At 47.5% G+C, this 20,229-nt stretch overlaps 2 protein-coding genes and 2 long non-coding RNA genes across 10 annotated transcripts in view; 2 read left to right on the top strand and 2 right to left on the bottom strand.

The window, feature by feature from the left end:
• The window catches only part of Pilra (paired immunoglobin like type 2 receptor alpha), a 15,715-nt gene extending 13,881 nt beyond the window's left edge, over positions 1-1,834 (bottom strand). Inside the window, exons 1-2 of the mRNA XM_010609169.3 lie at positions 1,535-1,834; positions 819-1,211 (exon numbers count right to left, since the gene is read on the bottom strand). Coding sequence (XP_010607471.2) covers positions 819-1,211; positions 1,535-1,628 — 487 coding nt within the window. The 5' untranslated portion in view covers positions 1,629-1,834. The remainder of the gene's footprint in view (positions 1-818; positions 1,212-1,534) is intronic.
• Positions 480-1,176, top strand: LOC117286516. The gene is made up of 3 exons (XR_004517684.1): positions 480-548; positions 889-1,006; positions 1,100-1,176. It is a non-coding gene; the product is annotated as an uncharacterized LOC117286516 (long non-coding RNA).
• On the top strand, positions 1,332-19,386 carry LOC104851830. Of its 3 annotated transcripts, none has more exons than XR_004517687.1 (3): positions 1,332-1,408; positions 4,166-4,278; positions 19,311-19,386. It is a non-coding gene; the product is annotated as an uncharacterized LOC104851830 (long non-coding RNA). The 3 variants fall into 3 exon arrangements; XR_004517685.1 differs by lacking the exon at positions 19,311-19,386 and adding an exon at positions 7,154-7,867; XR_004517686.1 differs by lacking the exon at positions 19,311-19,386 and adding an exon at positions 5,644-5,896.
• Stag3 (stromal antigen 3) overlaps positions 12,751-20,229 on the bottom strand; it is a 27,082-nt gene continuing 19,603 nt past the window's right edge. For 4 of the 5 annotated variants that reach the window (XM_033764848.1, XM_010609204.1, XM_010609199.1 and 1 more), the window contains exons 22-34: positions 20,051-20,131; positions 19,879-19,986; positions 19,569-19,737; positions 19,324-19,460; positions 18,474-18,575; positions 17,827-17,975; positions 17,486-17,614; positions 17,235-17,392; positions 15,463-15,625; positions 15,113-15,214; positions 14,775-14,853; positions 13,342-13,413; positions 12,751-13,132 (exon numbers count right to left, since the gene is read on the bottom strand). In XM_033764848.1, the coding sequence (XP_033620739.1) occupies positions 13,124-13,132; positions 13,342-13,413; positions 14,775-14,853; positions 15,113-15,214; positions 15,463-15,625; positions 17,235-17,392; positions 17,486-17,614; positions 17,827-17,975; positions 18,474-18,575; positions 19,324-19,460; positions 19,569-19,737; positions 19,879-19,986; positions 20,051-20,131 (1,458 nt within the window). In that variant the 3' untranslated portion in view covers positions 12,751-13,123. The remainder of the gene's footprint in view (positions 13,133-13,341; positions 13,414-14,774; positions 14,854-15,112; positions 15,215-15,462; positions 15,626-17,234; positions 17,393-17,485; positions 17,615-17,826; positions 17,976-18,473; positions 18,576-19,323; positions 19,461-19,568; positions 19,738-19,878; positions 19,987-20,050; positions 20,132-20,229) is intronic. The other variant, XM_010609215.1, reaches the window with a different exon arrangement.

Below are 20,229 nucleotides of genomic sequence, written 5' to 3'. Positions count from 1 at the left end.
ACCTCAGAGACATCCCCAACCCCACCCATGACTGCTCTGTAGACAGATAAAGGGAGATTCCAATGCTACAGCCCTGTGGAGTGCTATGGCAGGTCTGTTAATGCTGCAATCTCATTATTAGGTCAGCAAGGAGACCAACTCGGTATGTGAGGCCATGGTAAGAGAAACCTCTGCAGTTACTCTGTTCCTCTCCAGTCCTACCTGCATTACTAGCATGGTGGTGAGGGTGCTTAGGCCATGCTGGCCTCGGCCTTTCTGTGTGGTTTGGGAACTGAGTGGGAGAGGAAGTGGGGAGGATGGGAAACCAGGATGGGGGTCACCTGGGGCCTGAAGGACACTGAGGTCATTAACTGGGTACCTACTCTATAGTCTGGGCTAAGCTCAGGGCAGTGGTTCTTCGCAGGGAGCTCACTGAGTCCAGACACAGGATGGAGCGAAGGAAGCCATAGACAAGTCACAGCCGCCTGAGAGTGATGGTGTGAGGCAAAGAAGCCAAGGCGGGCAGAGCAGTCTGCAGGAAGAGGGAAGATAACTGGGGAGTTTGTCAGGTGCTGGAGCCTCAGGGGTGGGGTTGGGACTGGATCTGAGGAGTGAGCAAGGAACAAGGTCAGGGGGCACAGCTCAGGTTTGGGGACAATTATAGGAAAGAGAAAAGGAAAAATAAGCAGAGGATCCGGGCGGAGAGAGGAGCCTGAGAGAAGGGTCACAAGGTATGGAGCCTGAGGCGACAATGAAGGGATTATGACACCAGAGATAGGAGAACAAAGGTTGAAGCTGCAGTTGTAAGAGACAGAGGAGCCTGGTTGGTGTGGGCTCACCCGGGGTGACGGTGACTCTGGTCCCCTCGATGGACTGCCACACCTCTGTGCCATCGCTCTGTGTGTCCAGCTGGACTCGGCAGAAGTACACGGACTGATCCTCTGCCCGCAAGTTCTGGATTCTGAGGGAGCCGGAAGTCTCACCCTTTGTCCAGTTCAGGGAGAGCCGGTTCTTAAAACCCTTACAGGTGAAAGGTGGGGTTGTGTTGTAGAAAAATTTCCCATGGAAGTGCTTCCATCGCCAGAACAGCCTCACTTGGGGATCCTTTGCCAACTTCCAGGGGTGATAGAAGGAGAAGGAGATGTCAATGGAGCCACCCACGGGAGCAGACAGGTGTGCTGGCTGAATGACCCCAAAGGGGAGGACATTTCTGCTGGATCCTGCTGAGTTACCTGGAAGAGGTGGGAAAAGAGGTTGAAGCCCCTGTGGGAGACAGGACACCTCAGAGCTCCCAGCACCTTCATCCACAGGAGTCGTGTGACAGATGGCAGGACTGTCCCTCTGGCCTGGAGCCCCCTTCTCCAGGTGTGGAGCAGGACCGCGGCAAGGGTCTGAGCAGAGCGCCCCGTGAAGCAGCCCTCTGTTGAAGGTGGGTGGTCTGGCTGACTTCTCCCACAGACCCCTCTTGGGTGCCCACTCACTGAACGGCCCTGTTCCCACGGGTCCCTCCTGGGTTTTGGTCAGAGTCCCTGCCAGGGCCATCGCTGTTACTCACCAGCTTGCAGGGACACTGATGGCAGCAGCAGCAATGGCAACAGGACCCAGCCCATGGCCTGCTCTCCTCCAGGCTGTGAGACAGGCAGAGCCATCAGCACAGGACAGCCACTCCTGGAGGGGCCCTGGGGACTCGGGAGAGGCGAGATCTGGGCAGAGTGGTCCGGAGAGCGGGACCAGCTCCTTCAGAGGACCGGACCGAGGAGAGTGTGGCCCTCCCATCTCCACCCCCTGTGGCCAGCACTTCCCTTATCAATCTGACTTCCTCTTTTCCTGTGTTGCACAAGGGTCTCCCTGTGGACCACGTCAAGGTAGCTCTGTCCTCCGTCCCCAGCCCTGGTCTTCTGCTGAGAGGCCTTGACCCGATCTTGGCCTCGGGACCTCCCCTCGCCCTCCTGCTCCCCACCTTACCCACTCGCTCTTGGGCCTGTGCAGCCGTCTCTCTCAGACTCTTCTTCTCCCTTTGTATTTACCTCTCTCCATCATTCCTGCCCTCACCTCCTTCTGTCTCTGTCTGTCTTCCCTTTGTTTCTCTGAGCGTCTCCCAGTCCACCTGTCCCTCAAGGCAGGGAAAGCGCTGTCCACCCAGCACAGGCTGTGTCAGGGAGAGGAAAGGTTGCCATGAGACTCTACCCAGCTGTGTCCCAGACTCAGCTTTGGAGAGGATGAGGGGTGTGACAGTGGCGGTCACCCTCCCTGAGTCCCCAGCCCCAACACTGGGTCCCCTGGCCCGCTTCTTCTCCCCTCTCTGCAAGGCAAGGTGTCTCCAGGCGGCACCAAGGCCTGGTGGCCCCTCCTGCCCCGGCCTGATCCCTTGGCCCCGAGTCCCCATCATCCCTGGGGTCAGAGGTGACTGTCCCTTTCACCTAGGAGAGACACCCTAAGATGTGCCTGCGCCTGCCCTCCCACCTAGACAAGAGGAGACCGAGGCTCACAGCAGCTTTGGTCCAGGAAATGTGGCTGTCAGGTGTTGTGTCCGGGACTGGACCTCATTCCTGGGGAGCCCACAAAGCCTTCATCTGGACCTGGACCCGGACCCTCAGCCTGGCTGCCTGGCTCCAGCCTTTGCAGTGCCACGGCTCAGGTGGTGACTGGGCCCCAGGAGACTGGATTTTCATAAGGCTCCTGATGTGGTTCTCTGATAGCTGTGAGTCCCCTGGCCGCCAATCTCAATGTTTCTTGATCACTGGAGCGGGGAGGGCTCAGAGTGGCAATGAGTCGCCTGTCACCCAGGCCCTGGGACCTCTCTAGCAGAGGGCACTGCCAGCCTGTGTCCAGGGGTTGAGAGGTGATGGACTGTGGTCAGAGGCTTTGGTGACACGCAGGCTTCTCTGTGTGAGGCTCTGCCCAGCCCTCCCCAGGATGAGTTGGGCACCAGCTAGCCGAGGAGACAGTGGGAGTAGGAAGACGTGATTTCACCACAGGAAGGTGTATGACCTTCATCGAGGAGGAGCTCAAGAGGTCACTTCCCTTTTTCTTCAACTTTTCTCTAATCTCAACAGCCTCTTCTTCATTTCCCCAGCCAACTGGGCAGCCCTCCTCTCCTCCTTCAAGAAGAGGCTTTCCTTCTCTTCCGTCAGTAGGGAACTTCTCTTACGTGGGGACTTTCACTTGAGTCACCTCTTCCCCTATCCATTCTTAGATCTCATTTCCTAAGCCCCTGCGTGCTCTGCAGCTTTCCACCCATGGGCATCCTCTTTCCATCCCCTGACTTTGCCTACTCCCATTCCTTGCTTCCCAAGTCCCTCTTTCCTTGATTTGTAACCCTTCCTCTTACTGGTCCCCTTCTCAGACCTCTTTTTTACCCACCCCCCTCACCTGATGATCTTGGGATTTCATCAACCACCTTAGTTTCCAAGGGTAGGTACCGTTCAGAGCTAGGCTGGGGACTCTGTCCTCAGACAAGCAAGACAGTTGATAAGTAGCTCTGAGTTCTTGCAGTTGCCTTTTTCTGCTCCATAAAATGCAGGTTCTGATCTGTCTAAATCTAATTTTTCCCAGATTGGACTTATTATATTCAGTGCACCTTCCTTGGACTCCAAGAGGATGGCGTTCTAGGTGGGGTCACTCTGCCTGCTCATTTCAACTCTTTTAAAGGGGAGGCTTGGTTGGCATGGAGGACAGACATGAGGAAATAAAGATGGGGATGTGTTCTGAGGAATGGGTCTTTTGCTGAAATTGTCATTGCGAAACATCCTGCAGGGACCTCCTCTCATCTGTGAGAGCCAGGAGGTCCATCAGTAGGTGACATCAGGTGATGGAACCTCCACTGTATATGTGGCACTTTGATAGCAAAAATGTCAAATGTGACACAGGACTGTACATTTACTGTGTTGTTCCATCACCCCCGCCATCCCTCTCCAGAAGATCCTCGCCCTTCTGAACAGAAATTGTGCCCCACAAGGCACTGACAACCTCGTCCTGATTTCTACCTTCCTGTCTTTAAAGGCTTCTACTTTCACCTCTTCCTTTGCCCTCCTACTCTCCCTTCCTCCCTCATTCCCATCTCATCTGTCTGTCCCCCTTTGATTTTCTGTTTTTGCTTCTGGCTCGGGAGTTGCTTCCGGCTGCTTTTCTCTCCGGATCTCCTGTGTTCTCTGATGTTCTCACCTCCTGAGATGCTTCTCTGCAGATATTCAGAGGGATCAGCTGAAGGATCTTTGATGGAGGCTGAAGGGTCCGTGCTGGAAGCCAAGAGACACTGAAGATGAAAGTGAAGACTGGAGCTCCTCCAAAGAAACAGAAGTGAGTCTTCCTTGTTTCCCTTTTATTCCATTCAGGCAGCCAGGCTTTTGGTTTGTGTCACTCACACCCAGGGTGGGTCTTCTGTCTTCAGTAAATCACTCAGCCACATGCAGGATCTATGCTGACCCAAATTATTTATCTTTATTAAATTTATTGGTACATATTAGGTATACAACACAGTTACATTCATCATTGGGATCTTATTTTTCCCCATTCCCCAGCCCTCCCCTCAGCCCCTCCACCCTTCCCTGTTTACAAAGACATTGTTTCCATGTTTTTCCTTTTCACAAATTTTTTCTTCTCCCTTTTTACCTTTTCCCTACCCCTTCCACTTCCTTTTCTCTTTTAGACTTTTCTTCCTATTACATAATATCAATTATACATTTTAATCCTTATTAACACTTTTGCTTTTTCACACCAGAGAAACTGTTTGGTATTTACACATGTGTGACTTATTAATTTCACTTCAGAATATGGCCTCAAGGGCCAGGGATTTAGCTCAATGGTTCCACCACCTGCCTTGCAAGGAGGACAGGCTGGCCTTTGCCTGGCACAGTGTGTAGGGGGAGGCAACAAGAGATTCCTTGAGGCCACTACCACAAGTTCTGTTTTTGCTTCCCACAAAGCTCAGCTCCAAGTCACTGTCCTGGGGACGCTCCTCTACAGAACACACATGAGCCAGGACACTGCTGAGCATGTAGCAACAAGGGACCTTTTGCAGGGATCAGCAGGCTTTGTGTGTGGTGAGCCTAAATCCGGGTCAGCATCAGAGCCCAGCCCTGTTCCTGAGATGTGGTGAGAGGTGCGGAGCTGGCCCAGTCCTGGGTCACCTGTAAGTTCTGACTTGCTGGGCCAAAAACTGCAGCATTTGAGGATGGAGGATGTGGCTAAGTGGCATAGCCCTTGCGTAGCATGTGTGAGATTCTGGGTTCCATCCTCAGCACTGAAAGAAAAACAAAAACAATAAAGAAATTAAACAATCATTCAGCACATCCAATTCTGCAGTGCTCACTAAGTCAGTTTGGCCCCTGAGCAACTGTCCCCCATCCTCACCCAGGCCTGTTGAACCAGCCTTCACAGGCACCTAAGCAGCAGAGCCGCCAAGCATTTGCCCTGCTGGGCCTGGCCTGTTCAGCATGATCTGGACCCTTTAACGTTCTTCCAGGCCCAAAACAGCTGCCTGGCTCACACCTTTCACCACTCTCTGCACGTCTGTGCCCACCTGGCAGGGTGTGTGACCTGTATAGAGCTGACTCCCTTTAGGGTGGTCCAGCCTGGCCAATGGGGCATGGAGCGCCTGAACACACAGGGCTGCTGGCCAGGCCATAATCGCCTTAATCTGGAAGACTGTCTCCACCTACGCAGATTCTACTGCCTCTGCAGTTGTACCACCTCCAGGAAGCTGAGTATGACCACTTCCTTCTCGGACAACCCAGTGACACAGGAGGGCAGGGCTCCCACAGCCAGGCTCTCAGCAAATGCGGGCAGGGGCCGGTTCACGGGTGCCACTAAGGCCCAGAGGAAGAGTCTCTGTTTTGTGACCAACACCTGCATAAAGTACAGACAGGGAGCTCAGGACTTATTCATGGGATTAAAAGTCATGGCGTAAAGCTACTCACCAACATTCCTAATTGTTTCCAATCTTGTAAGCTACCGCTGTTCCCTTAGAACGTTTTCATTGTATAAGATCCATACAATATAGAATAAGAAAGAATCATCATTTTAAGTTTTGGAGGTTAAAGCTGTCAATTTGTTACTTTACGATTTCTGGATTTTGTATATTTAAGAGAGCTAAGATCATAAAAACACTTTTAGTGTTTTATATTTATGCTTAACTATCTGGAGGGTTTCTTCTTAGTAAATGAATACTTTTTGTAGTACTGGCATATAAACCCAGGGGCACTTTACCACTGGGTTAAAACCCAGCCCCTTTTTGGCTTTTGAACTTTTTGAGACAGGGTCTTACTAAATTCTTCAGGTTGGCCTCAAACTTGCAATCCTCCTGCCTCAGCCTCCTGAATATCTGGGATTACAAGAGTATGGCACCACACCCAACTCAATAAACACTTTATCCAGAAATGGTGTGGAACATCTGCATGCCATTTCACGAGGAGAGCCAGATGGGTACAGACCATTTACTGTTTTAGCCTTTAACTGCTTCAAAATGATCAGAAAATAACTTCTGAACAATTCTTACAAATAGGTCTACTTCCTGTTTCTCTTTTCTGGTGTCTCCATTGATTTGCTTATTCTTCTTTTAATGCCATCTACATAGATCATTTATTGTTTTGATGTTTGTAAGGCCCATGTCCTTCCTTAGAACTTGTTGGCTACTCCTGAGCAGTCTCCAGAATCTTAGCTCCAGATACACAAGAGACCAGTAGGCCTAGCAAATACAAGCCCTCCATCAGTAGGTCTGTACTGCTGCCCACTCAGCCTGGAGCTATAGGCAAGACGATATAGGTCTGGCAATGGTCAGATCTTGCTGGGACATTGCTTGGTGAAGTCCTTGCAGCACAACCTGGGCCTGCCTCGCTGAGGAAGCACCTCTGATCTGCTTGTATCTGGGCCTGAGCACAGAAATAGCTGCAATTTCAGAGCTCTGCAAACTTAACACAAAGCAACTTTACCTCCCAAAGAGCTATGCCCCAGCAGCAATGATGCTGTCTGCTGAGAGGATGAAGTCTGTCACTGTAGGTGGAACACTCTGCCCAGCCTCCCCCAGGCTTAGGGAAGGTTGGGACCATTCTTTTGTGTGAGATATTCTTTGAGTTTAGCCGGTTCTCTCCAAGACACTGGGATCAATTGTCTTTAGGGCTTGTGTGGAAGCCTTACAATATACAACATCATGATCATTACTGTACCTTCCTGGCAGGCTGAGTGGATGTCAACTTCCTCACCCCTGGTGCGGCTGTCTTTGTTCAAAGGCCTCTGGCAGAGAAGCAACCACCTCCACCTTGGGCAGCCCCTGATCCGCCAGCTGGTTCCAATGCAGACAGAAAGCCAGATAGCCAATTTGACAAACCGTACTTCCTGAGGCCTGACGCAGGGTCCTGGAGGGTCTCATTTCTCCACAGAGAAAGTAGCATGGCTATAAATATTTTGGATGCTTTTGAGATCATAACTATGTTTTCCCCAGTATTTTTTCTTCCCTGTCTTCCTTTCAGGCAGAGCTGTCTCTGAGAAAGATGTGACTTTGGCGGGGTTGTGACTGGGGATGGGAGAAAAGCAGATGGTTTTGGCCATCTCTGGGTTTTAGGTTCAAATGCCAGCCTCCTTCTGGAATCTAAAAGAACTCGTGGTTTAGATAAAATGCTTGTAAGAAGCCAGAGAAGAGAGAAAAGCTTATCCCACAAGCCACAAGAGGCCCCATCCTGTGCGGAAGAGAGCAGGGTAGGGAAAAGCCTGAGATGGCGCAGGCACTGAGCCCCAGGAAAGGGGCAGAGTCTGGGAGGTGGTAAGGACTGGAGGAGCCCTGGCAATGAGGCTAGGCAGATTCCTATGGCCACATCTGGCACATGAGCCATGGGGGCTCATGCTGTGTGGGCAGAGAACCAGAGGCGGCCTCCCTCCCTCACAGGCCTTGGCACTTGACACAACCTCAGGGAAAACGGAGGAAACTGGAAGAATCAGGAGTTAAATTTTCCACCAGCAGCGCTGGAGAATAGCTTGAAATTATAGAGGAAAATAAAGTATGGTCCTGCCCATGTGAGCTTCAGAAAGAAACTCATTAACTGCTACATTTATTTTTACACATTTTAAATGTTGTAGAAAAGGTCACTTACCTGATGCTTGTAATTATATTTTATCTTTTATCAAAGTAATATATTGCACCGTGTGCCTCCCATGGTCACAGTCATGACAGTGTGCCGTTTCCTGGGCCCTGTCTGCATGCATTTTTGTACAGATTTGTACACACACATATATGAGGAGGTTCGGGCTTTTTTGTTTGGTCTTGTTTCACATAAATGCGCTCATATATATTTTTCTGAAGATTGATTTTTCTCTGTTCATTGTTTGGAACTTTGCTTTCTGGTACCAAATAAAACATTAAAAAAAAGTAATATACTGCAAGCTAGCATGGTGGTGACACCTATAATCCCAGCACTCAGGAGGCGGAGGTATGAAGATCACCATGAATTTGAGGCCAACCTTGGCTATAGTGAGTTCAAGGCCAGCCTGGACTACATAGTGAGATCAAGTCTCAAAAAACAAACAAACCAAAAAACAAAAACAAAAATCAAATATAAATAGAGGGTAATAGTGCATATACCACGTGGTAGATCTGAGTAACATGTTAGTTCTATACTTAACAATCACTTTATGGGGGAAGTCATGTGCCCAGGGTCAAAAAGCTACTAACTATACAGTGGATTTAAACCCTGACAGGAATTTCAGCATCACAACACACAATATTATCCAATATGCTGAGCTCCTTCTCCCACATAGTTAAGAAATCAAAATTGAACTATGAGGTAGTAGCAACAAACAGCAGTCCTCTGCACCAGCCATAGACTATGCCTCTCCATCTCTAGGCCTAGCCACCTCCTTTGTTCCCACATGACCTCAGACAGGTTACTGCGACCGTGCAGGACACTCTTCTGGCTTCTGACTGTACCAGTTGATCCTTGCACTGGTTATGATCTACCAAGTTAAATTAAATGCATTTGCCCTCCAGTTCCCTGATTATGGGTTCCCTTGAACACTGAGCTCTACTGCAGTTTCCCTGGGCTTATCTTGGGGGAGCTCTCCACTCTTCTTTCTCTGTCCCTTCCTGACCGCAGATCTTTGGTGGTGTTTCTCTGTGCTCTCCTGATCCAGCATATTCTCAGCATTTCAGTGAATCTGCCCTCAAATTTTACGAACCTGAGATTGCAATACCAATATTCCTCATTTAACAACCGACCTGTTTGACTATTCAGACTTATGACCTTTTTGGGGGTATAGTACACCTTTTTTATACAGTACTGTAATTTTTGTTGTGTATAACAGTATAATAGTTTTATGTTTATTACAGTACTGCATATAGAAGTTATGCAAATAAAAATTATCAAGTTGCAGTTTCCTTTGATCATTTCTTTGTTCCGAATATTGTAATATACATACTATATACAATTCCTCATTTAAGGACTAATTCATTTAACAACCTAGTCAAGGGACTGAACGCAGTCAAACAAGGAATTGTATTTTATCCTGGCCCAGGGGAGGATCTAAAGAGCTCAAGCAAGACTTTCAAAGGTCTACATGTGCAAAGAAACTCCCCTCTCCTGCCACTGCCTCCCCTTCCATCAAAGCACAGATTCTTCTTTCATCATGTAACTTCTGGGTTAAGAACCCTGGGGTTCAAAGATGGGGTGACTTACCTAGTAGCTAAAGATTTTCTGAAAAATCTGGAAATTTCTTCACTTTGTTCATTCAAGAGATGGCATCCACTTCTCATCTCTGGTAGAATTCAGGACCATATAGGGATTAAAGAAGATAAGGCCTAGTTGAAACTTATTTTAAATGAAACAATCATTCAGTACTGAGCTAACAGTATTGGTGCAGCAGTGCCAGCCTCTTGAAAAGCACTGACTCCCAGCACTCAGATTGTGCAGGGGCATCCCTGGATCTACCTGAAATGGCCTAGATTCTGGCCTGCCTGGCCTGCTCCTGTCTCAGCCGGCAGTGGGCACAGCTGAGCTCCTTACTGTTGGGCAGGAGACCTCAGGTGGTACACAAGACATCTACTGCCCTTTAAGAGAAATGGTCATTGCTTTTTTTTGTATCGGGGATCGAACTCGGGTCCTGGTGCTTGTGAGGCAGGTGCCGGAACCACTGAGCTAAATTCCCAGCCCTCCAATTTAAGATAAAAATGAAGTTTTATTAAGTGTCACTGGTGTCCCCTTTGGGTCCCAAGTGTCATGGTACCTCTAATCTAATCAGCAGCCTAGGGAAACAGAGGCAGACTCACAGGTCATTAACACAACTGAAGTTTACATGCTACAGGATGTACTAGCTTTGAGGGTCCCAAACGGTGTGAATCTCCTATCAGAATGCTGCCATCTGCACCTGGACAGCATTCTCTGACCCATTTCCACGTTTCCCAAATGAAGGCATCCAGTGGATTTTGAACTCTGTTAAAGCACTAAAGCAAAGTGCTTTATGAATTCCTGCAAGCTGCAGAAGTTACTAAAACTATGTATCAAAACAGCTTTAAATCAGAACTTCAAAAAGCACTGAACCTTGACTTTAAAATGTTTCTCATTTTAGAACCTTTTAGAGCAAAAATGTATTTTAGACTGTCATTAACTAGTAAAGATTTTAAAACTTATTAACTCATAGCATTTCATTTTTTGTTTTTGTTGTTGTTGGAGACAGGTTTTCACTATGTAGTTGAGACTGACCTGGAACTCACTATGTAGCCCAGGCTGGTCTCAAACTCACAGTAATCCTCCTGCCTCAGCCTCCGGAGTGCTGGGATCACAGGCGCAAACCACCACGCCAGGCAACTCATTGCATTTCAAAGGAATTAATGTTTGTATAATTTAACTGATAAAGATGCCTAAACTTTTAGAGTCACATGACTCATAGGTTCCGTTCCAGTTACCATGGCAAGGCAACAAACCCCTCTAGATTTGGTGATGTAAACCATCACCATCTTCGTGTACTCATGGATTCTGTGGTTAGACTGGAAAGGACACAGAAAAGATGGCTCTGCTCCCCTGGGTGCCCAGGTCTTGGTGAAATTAAGAGGTGGTGGCTGCAATCATCTGATTTCCTTTGGGAAGATCTCTGGCAGTTGATGCTGGGTGTTTGCTGGAAGCTCAGTGAGAGATATTGGCTAAAGTACCTGCTCACGGCCTTGCTATGTGGCTGCTCAGATCTTCTTACAGCAGGGTGACCAGGCTCCAAGAAAGTAGGAACTGCCGGTACCCTTAAAATCTGAATCTGCAAACCGGCACAGCGTCATTTCTACTACACTCTATTAGTCTAACAATCACAGAGCCCACATTCAAGAGGGAGGACCTAGACCCAAAGCAATGAAGTATTAAAAAACCTGGGGAGTATGCTATAAAATTCTGCAAATTCTGAGGCTGGGGCTCAACCTACCATACGGGTTGTCTGGCTGCATATGAACATTTATATTTACAAAGCTCTATATCTCACTTTTCATCTCTGAAGTAACCTTACTGCCAGGCATGATGGCATATGCCATTAAACCCAGAATTTGGGAGGTGAAGGGAGGAGGACCCCCACGAGTTCAAGGCACGCCTAAGCAACACAGTGAGTTCAAGGCCAGCCTGAGCAGTCTCAGCTTGGCTGGTATTTAAATGCCTCAGGAATCTTTCCTCTTCTGGATTGTTAATGACTTCCACATCTCCAGCTCAGTTTTTCGACTCTGCTTCCAGCTTTCCGTGGAACTATTCTACTTGAACACAGGCCTAGGTCTCTCAGTGGGTCAGCTGCCCGAGGGCAGCGCCAGGGCACCCTTCAAAGAGGAAACTCACAGTTTAGATTTTATTTGGGGGTAGGATGGGGGAAGCAGATGGGAGCAATATAGGAGGTGGAAGGAGGAAGAAATGGTTCTGGCTGAGGGGATGGCCTGGTCACTAAACTCATTGTTCTTTTTGCACAACCAAGTTGGATGGATGGCTGTTTTAGCCTGGAAGACCACAGTGAAAACCTATAATTAGATGGGTACTCAGGATCGGGACAAACTGGAAATCACATCTAAAAAAGCTGAAGGGCTCTCTTGAGCTAAATAAGAAAACAGTGAAACCAGAGAGAGTCCCCGCGGTCTTCATACCTGTGGCTGCTTGTCAGAGGGAAAGGGGCACAACAGCATTCTGCTGCAAAAGGCAAAACAAGAACTATATGGCAAGTCCCAGTTTCAAGGAGACAGGTCTCTCGAGGAAATTCTGAGGTAATTTACGTGAGGGTTGGCAATGGCAATGAAACAGACCAGAGCTATGCTTTTCAAGAACTGGCTGGGAAAGGAAAGGACGAAGGCAGAGTATAGGACTGGGTCTGGCTTGGACACACAGAGTAACTTCTCAGTTATCTCTTAACTCTCAGCTATTGAGTCCATAAAACTCTAACTTAGGACAAGTGTCTTTTGGGGTGAAGAGTGTGAAACTAACCTGAGAACAAACAGATGAAGTCGAAAACACACATGGGTGGGGCTGGCCTCAGCAGGTGTGACAGGCAGTTTTACAAAGTCCCTGCCCCACCTTCCAGTTTATCCGTGTCACTTCCTTCACCCCAACTCAAACCATCACTCTTTCAACTGCTCAGAGATGCCCAGTCTCTTTTACACCTGTGCCTCTACTCCACCCATCTCTCACTGAGCAGTACATCCTTGAGAACCTACACACAAAGCCCCAGTGCTGTGTGTGGTGGTGGGATAAGCAACATGGGGCTATGTTCCAGGCAGCCTAAGAACCAGACCTCCATCAGCATAACAAACTCAAGCCACACCTGGAAGCTGGCTGACTCAAACACGTTTATTGAGCTACCACTTGGGCTTGGAGGAAACTGGGGACGAAGTCCCAAACAGACAGGAAACCAGGGGCTCACTTAACCCAAAGAGCTAGTACCCTTCTCCAATATGGAGGCAAAGCCCACCCCACTCCAAACACAGTAGAAACAGAGGGTCAGCACCATGGTGCAACAGGGAGGACAGGAACTCTCAGCCTCTCTACACCACTGGAGAGGAGGGTTGGTTAGAAAGGAAAAGCCACCTCTCCCTGTCAGAGATGAGAGCTGAGACCTCAAGGAACTCTTCATTTTGCTTCTTCCTCCTCTTTGTCTTTTCCAAGTGGTCATGTCCTTGAGGTGGGGAAGGGAGGGGCAGAGGATCCTTTCAGAAATCCTGTAACGAGAAGGATGAAAGGAAGCTACAATCATCACAAGATTCCAAAGGGCAACAGAAGACTGTGTGCCCTCAGCTGATTGCAACTTCCCCTGATAAAGCTCCAGAGACCACCAGAGGGCTGCCCAAGGGCTTTGGCCTTCCTGTCTACTTGACACGTTGCCCAGCAACATTTCGAAGGACACAACCCCTGCTCCAGGCACACTTACCTCTATGTTCAGCTCTGTAGTATCCAATAGGTCCAGTCCTTGTTCACTGAGTGAAGAGTGGCTACTGGGTTGCTAGAGGGAATGGTGTCAAATCAGCAAGGTCTCTCCTCCCTCCCAGCACAAACAGCAGCACTGCTCCCTGTGCAGTTACTTAGGAACAAGCTCCAGGGGCTGCCCATCACCCATTACAGAAGCACCTCCTCTCTTGGCCTGCCAACTGAACCCCTTAAATACATTCAGTTTTGTAGCCAGAAGATGGGATTCTCCAAGGACTTAAGGAAAGACTGAATAGAGGAGAGGCCTTGATTTCTGGTCTCTGGTATGAGGATATCATAGCTTGGATTTTCTTCTGAGCACAAGGCCTCCATTCTCCTGTTTTATTATGTTCTTTCCCCTTCCCAGAGCAGAGCTGAGAGCAAAGCAGAAGGATAAGATGAAGGTACATAGCCTGGTCTGGACTAAAATATCTGCACTCCCCTTGAAGCCAGATATTGGAATCTTAAGCCCTGAAATGATGGACAGTATTAGGACATGGGACCTTTGGGAGTGATTACATCAGATACTGGATCCTTCAAGAATGGGATCAGTCCCTAGGAGACCAGAGAGCGCCAGTGTGCTCTTTTCTCTGTGAGAGCAGACAAGGTATCAGGCAGTGTACAACCCACAGGAGGCCCTAACCACAACCTGACCATGCTTACACTGACCTTAAGACATCTGGCCTCTTTGGACCTCCTTGGACTTCCAGAAAATGTCTATTGCTTGTAAGCCACCAGTCTATGGTGCTATGTTATGGCAACAGGAACTAAAACATAGCCTTTTGCAGTTTATAAGGTGCTTGTACTCAGTTTGTGTACAAGCTCCAATGTAAAGATGAGGAAACAAAATGAGAAGGGGTAATGAGCTCATCTGATGTGGAACTGAGGACTCACACTCAGGTCATCTCACTCTTAAGTTCTGTACTTTTTCCCTACTACACTGCAGCATTCCTCCAGGGGAAGCAAGGAGCCAGGGACTGGAGGGACAAAGACAGAAACAGGCAGCCCGCTTGGGAGAGAGAAGGGGGGGGCATGGCTGTGTTAGGAGAGCTACATAAATGCACTGAGAGGGGGTCTGATGACCTTCCATGACTGGCTCCAGGGCCCCTTCCTATTCAAACAAGGTTCAGAGACACCAATACTTACTAGGCTGGAAAGGGAGAGTTTTTATAATCTTTTCTGTTATTTTTATTTTCTTAATTTCTCTAATAAAAGCAAAGTCCAAGAGCAGTCCACAGCAACTTATAACCTTTCCTCCTTTCTTCTATGATTCTTTCAAAAAGTTCTCAGTCATGTTCAAAGCCAAGGTCATCACATCAGGGCTGAGAGAATTCCTATGCTATTCCTACCTATCAGCTTCCAAGTCTAGAGCAAAATGGGAACGCTGGATCCACATACCTTCTTTGTATTCTGCCATTCCTCACTTGATTCATCTAGACTTTCTAGCTCTTCTTCATCCTCTTCCATAAGGCTGAGTCTACAGATGGTGGCAAAGAGTAGATGTTTCCAAATTGTTTCTTAAGGACTCCTGAGAGTGTCCCAGAGGCACCAGGGAAAAGCGGTAGGGAGGAAGTAAGGTACTCCTGCCTCAGAGGGAGCACCTCTCTACATTCTAGGCCTTCACAGTGCATTGGAAGGAAGTATTCTGGGGCTCAGAGAAGCTCAGGCTAAGGTGAGAATCTCCTCAGGATGAGTGACACACGGGAAGTGAGGACACAAGATGAGGAAAAGCTCACCGGGTCAGCTTGTTGTCCAGACCAGGACCTGAAGGGCTGTATGGAGTCTGAAAATATGGTGCACTTGAGAGCCTCACCCTCTGGGTACCTGAGAGGAACCGGCTATTGAGAAAGAAGCAGAATCAGTAACAGGGAATAAAAAAATAAATAAAATAAAGGATTAAAAAAGAGAGGTGCTAAGGAGAGAAAAGCTGAAAGTGTGAGGAGAGAAACATCATAAAGCTAAAAGAAAAGAAAAGGTAAGATTAGAGAGGAAAATAAGTATTAGAGAAGCACTGAAGGAAGTAGGCATGCTGCAGGGGGAATGAAGAGAAACACCAAATCTGGGATCAGTTTCTCCTCAGCTTTACCTCTGGCTGAACTCTGATTCCAAGCCATCTACTCCTTCAGTCTCTCCCAGCACTCCCAGGGGCTGCTTGTTCTTCACAGCAGTGGAAGTAAGAGTGGGTGTGGGTGGGACACTGCTGAGCTGCAAGCTTTCCTCTTGGTCTGCTCCCTGATGCTTGCTGGGGCCTGCAAGGAAGCAGATATATAGCAGATAACCCAGGGACCTGCCATGGTCTGTTTAACCTTTAAGACCTAACCTAGGCAAGATCTAGTAAGGGAAATTAAGCAGAAGAGAATGGAAAACTTATACACCCTCATTCTAATCTACCTCAAAAATGAACAGAGTCCTCCATACTGAATGCACATCCCCACACATTACAGAACAAGGCTTGTGGGATCTTATCTGTACCTTGTCCAAGAACAACTCACTACAAAGCTTAGAAAACAAGATAGAGATACTGTAAGTATCCATTTCACAGATGAACAGTAACATGAAAACATGAATGTAAAGATGATTAGATTTACTAAGACTGAAAGGTTTGAATCAAGCAAGAAGACATCTGAAATCCTAACCATTCTACAGTTCTGCAGTTAGAAAAAGCTTAAAATACCAAGTTTCTGGACTAGCAGCTACAGTGGATGCATGAGGGACAGAGAAGAGCAGGAAAATGGAACACAGGATTTCTGAGAGTTGGGGGGGGAGCACACAGGGAGAGACAGAGAGAGAGAGAGACAGACAATGACAGTGTAGTTCTGGTGAGAAGGGTGAATAGAGGATCTGCTGTCCTCTGCAAACTGGAAAAGGCAGAGGTAGACAACACCCAAGGTTATTACCTGAGGTTCTCATTCCCTGAGAAAACCTGGATGATGCTATTTTAAAGTAAAAGTTCACCCTAAAACTTGTACATGAATCTTAACATCACCATGCTTAACAGTCAAGAAATGGAAGCAACTCAATTGTCAATCAAATTATCCATACAACGGAATATATTCTGCTATAAAAGTGAGGTACTGATACATACTAAAATACGAATAAACCCTGAAACATGCTAGGTAAAAAAAAATCAGACACACAAGTCCACATATATAGTTCCATTTAGACAATGTGTCTAGAACAAGCAAATTCAGAGATAGGAAGATTAGTGATACCCACTAGGGCTGGGAGTTTGAGGAGAATCTGAAGTGACTGCTAACAAAGTACATGATTTCTTCTGCAGTGATGAAAAATGTTCTAAAAGTAGATATTGGTAATGGCTGCACAGTGCAGTGAATATACTAAACCATCAATGCATATACTCAAAAGGGTGACTTATGCTAGGTGAATTATATCTCAATGAACCTGTAACATTTAAAAAGTCACATTCTGAAATACATACTAGAAAATAATATCACACTCATTTCTAGGATATTAGTATGACACTATGTTTTTAAAAAATCAAAGAAAAAACTGTCAATTACAAGACAGGTAGTGATTTGAAGGTTAAAAAAAAAATCAAAAAGGTTGCGCAAAAAATCTTGAAAACAATGGAATACAAGCTGGGGGAGGGGCATCCCAAATGTACAGATTAGTTAAATCTTTGGTTTATTATTGTCTATTTCATTTTTCAAATAGACTTGCTATTTTTAGTTAGCTAGCTAAACCTTGAAGCAAAATACCCTTAATTCTAGTAGATGCTCAATGAAATATTTCACAGAACAGAACTTTGATGAGGTCAAAACCATCTCCTGCTCATGTAAGCAGTGGCAACCAGACCCACCATGCCAAGCATGCTGATGCCCACCCCCAGCCATCTACCTTCAATGCGCCTCTTTTTGGAGCGGGAGTGACCCGGAGGACTGGCCTCTGCTGTGTTCTCTACAGGGGTAAGGGAGCGGCGGTAGGTAATGACTGGACCCCAGGGACAGCCAGGTGTTTGGGGGACACGCTGCAGACACTTCTCCAGGCAGGACAGTCTAAGGGAGGCATGGAGCAGAGAGGCTGCAGTGGCCACCAGATCCTTCCCAGGCCCTTCTCTAATCCACGCTTCTACTCATCCACGAACTTACAGCAGCTGCTTGTCTTGATGGAAAAGGCGGGGAGAGAACTCTGAAAGGAGCTCCAGGAATGCCAGATTGGGGGGCTCATCAGAGGAGCCAGCTGGAGGAAACTCGGACAAGGAGAACTCGATGCCTTCCCTTAGTTGGGCAGAATCATTTTAGGAAGATAGTTCCTTCCCCACTTCCCTCCCAGGGCTGGAATATCCCGTCCAATCATACCCTCCTGTCCCACACAGTCTCTGACAGCGTACCCTCCACCAATTTAACTGCTACTTCTTTCCATGTTACCCTCCCTCCATGATCTCATACCCATCCTTCCCTCAACCTAGCCCCAACCACTGCTTCCTCACTTGTGCAGCTTGATCACAATGTCACGGTTCTGTAGTTGCTGAGGTCCAAAGCTCAAGGCAAACTTCCGGGCCAGGTCCCTCATCTCCATGAAGGCTGGCAATTCACTTAGACCTTGGGGTCCCCGCTCCTGAAGTAGTTCTGTGTATAGCTGTGTCCAGGAGATGGGGCAAGTTTTGGGAAGGAACAAAGCAGCACAAGAGAAGCAGAGCAGCATCTCCTTCTCTAATGAGAAATTCCAGGGGGGCCTGGAATGCCATCTATTCTGCATCTTTCTTCCCAGGACACTACCCTAAGCCCTGACCCCCTGCAGCACAGGCAGCCTTTAGTCCTGCTCTATAAAAACAAACACATCTGTAGTAAGGGAAGGAGGCTACCAGGGAACAATTCTCTGTCACTTCATTGTTCCATGCTCCCAGGTCCTAACTAAGGGCTGATTTCTAGGCTTGGGAAAAAACTGCTTTGTTAGAAACAGATTTTCTAGGGGGCTCCTGGGTATGAAGAAGCCTGTTACATAAAGTAAGATTCAAAATAAGAAAGTTTTTGCTCTTAAGGACCTTACATCCTAAGAGTTGAGAGCAAAAATGTGGAGACAATAAATAGGGAGGGGTCCTGAAAGGCTTGAGCCCCTCTGGGCACAAGCAAGTACCTGCTTGAGACTCAGCAACAGGATTCGGGAACAATGGCTTCGGTCAATCTGCCTTGCTCTGGTCAACGTTTCCTTGATAATGTCACCATAGTCATTATAAAACTGAGGCAGAGAAATGAAGAAGGTACTGGTTGACAATAAGAAAAAAATTTTTTTTCTTTAATATCTGTAATCATGCCTCCTTTCCAAAGAGCAAGGATCAGGAAAAATGAATCTAACCATTAAATAACTCAGATAAGACCTCATTTTTAATCAAAAGAAATCCCAGTTTAGGTAAAAATATACTGAAGAAACTCTTCCTGACCCTAATTCATGGAGAAGAGTGAGGGCCGGTGCCCACTCTCAGCCAGCACAGAAGTCTGTGCATCTCTCCTCTCCAGAAGAAAGCTCCATGGAGCAGGGTCTGTGTTCTGTTCACTACGTCATCTGCGCCTGGAATGCCAGGCACCTGGGAAGAGCTCAGTAACAGAAGCAAGTCAGTGGGCTAAGACTGAGCTACCCATCTAAGCATCTTGCAAAGACTGGTTTCTTCCTCCATCCTTTTTTTTCGCCCTTCTTACATTACTCTGGTCTGTATGACTGGGTTTGAAGCAAAGCAGATTTTCAAGCAGGAAGAATAATCTATTCTCCCTCCAAAGAATGCAAATATCTTAGTAGCTTTTTCTCTGTATATAGTATTAAGTCTTTTTCCTTTGTTCCTTTATTCTAAACTCTTACTGCCAGTCCCTCTTCCTTCTCCTTTATGCCTAATCCCATAAGGCCCACCCCAACTTTCTAAGATGTTGTGTTTGAGCTCCAGGCTGTGCTCTGCTTAGTCCCCTCTCCTTTGTGTTGCAGGGCCTCAGAGTACCTTGTTGTAGTGTTTGAAAACATCTGACGCGGCATCCAGCTCCAGTACCCCATACAGCAACAGCTTGCAGAACCCAGCAAGGAGGCGGCGCCGCTGGTGCAGCTGCTCTATCTGCCTGTGATCATCCTGGGTCTGACCTGGGACATAAAGACAGAATTAACACAGCTCTAGGCCTCTGCCCTAAATTCCTGAGCCAGGCCCAGTCCCAATCCCTTCATATGCCATGGGCTTAAAAGTGCCAGTACCACTGCCCAGGTCTCCAGACTGAAGGAAGACGTGGTCCATGAGGAAGCTGGCTAATTCAGACTGGAGAGTAGCTTCTGGGGAAAAGATGAGGGGCCTAAGGAAATCTCGTCCCCCTGCAATCATTTGAGGGCTGAAGATGAGAAGCAGATCGCTCAATAAAACAAAAGCCTGTTGGGGGGCGGGGGAAACCAGGATGATTAAAACAAGAGTACTTGATAAGACTAGAAGTACACAAGTAATCTCCCTATGGAACAGGGAGGGACCAAGAGGGACATTCCCTTTCTTGATCCCATTTGAAAAAGTGCTCACCTGCTCCTGGATCTCTAGATCCACATCAGAGAGGCAGTTCTGGCAGAGTTCACAGACAGCCACCATTCTGCCCTTCAGACTCAACAACTGCTTCTGTGGAAACAGCAGCTTGCAGGGAGAATGAAGACATTGGTTTCTCCTTCCTCATCCCCCTCTTTAGACCCATACTCACCTGGGAACCACCTGACCCAGAAATGTGGGTTAGCGTCCAGAGAATGGAAAAATAGACAAGAGTCAAGGCTGGCAGGATCACCTGTAATCATAAGATGCCAAAAAAAAAAAAGTTTGAGTCAGTACAAAGAGGGGCAGGTGGTGAGAGAATGACAGAAATGTATAAAGGGGGGGGGACAG

This window comes from Fukomys damarensis, unplaced genomic scaffold, assembly GCF_012274545.1.
Source record: "Fukomys damarensis isolate Sample0158 unplaced genomic scaffold, DMR_v1.0_HiC HiC_scaffold_17, whole genome shotgun sequence".
Classification (NCBI taxonomy): domain Eukaryota; kingdom Metazoa; phylum Chordata; class Mammalia; order Rodentia; family Bathyergidae; genus Fukomys; species Fukomys damarensis.
Note: the sequence above shows the minus strand (reverse complement) of the source record. Positions and strands in the feature narration are given on the sequence as shown.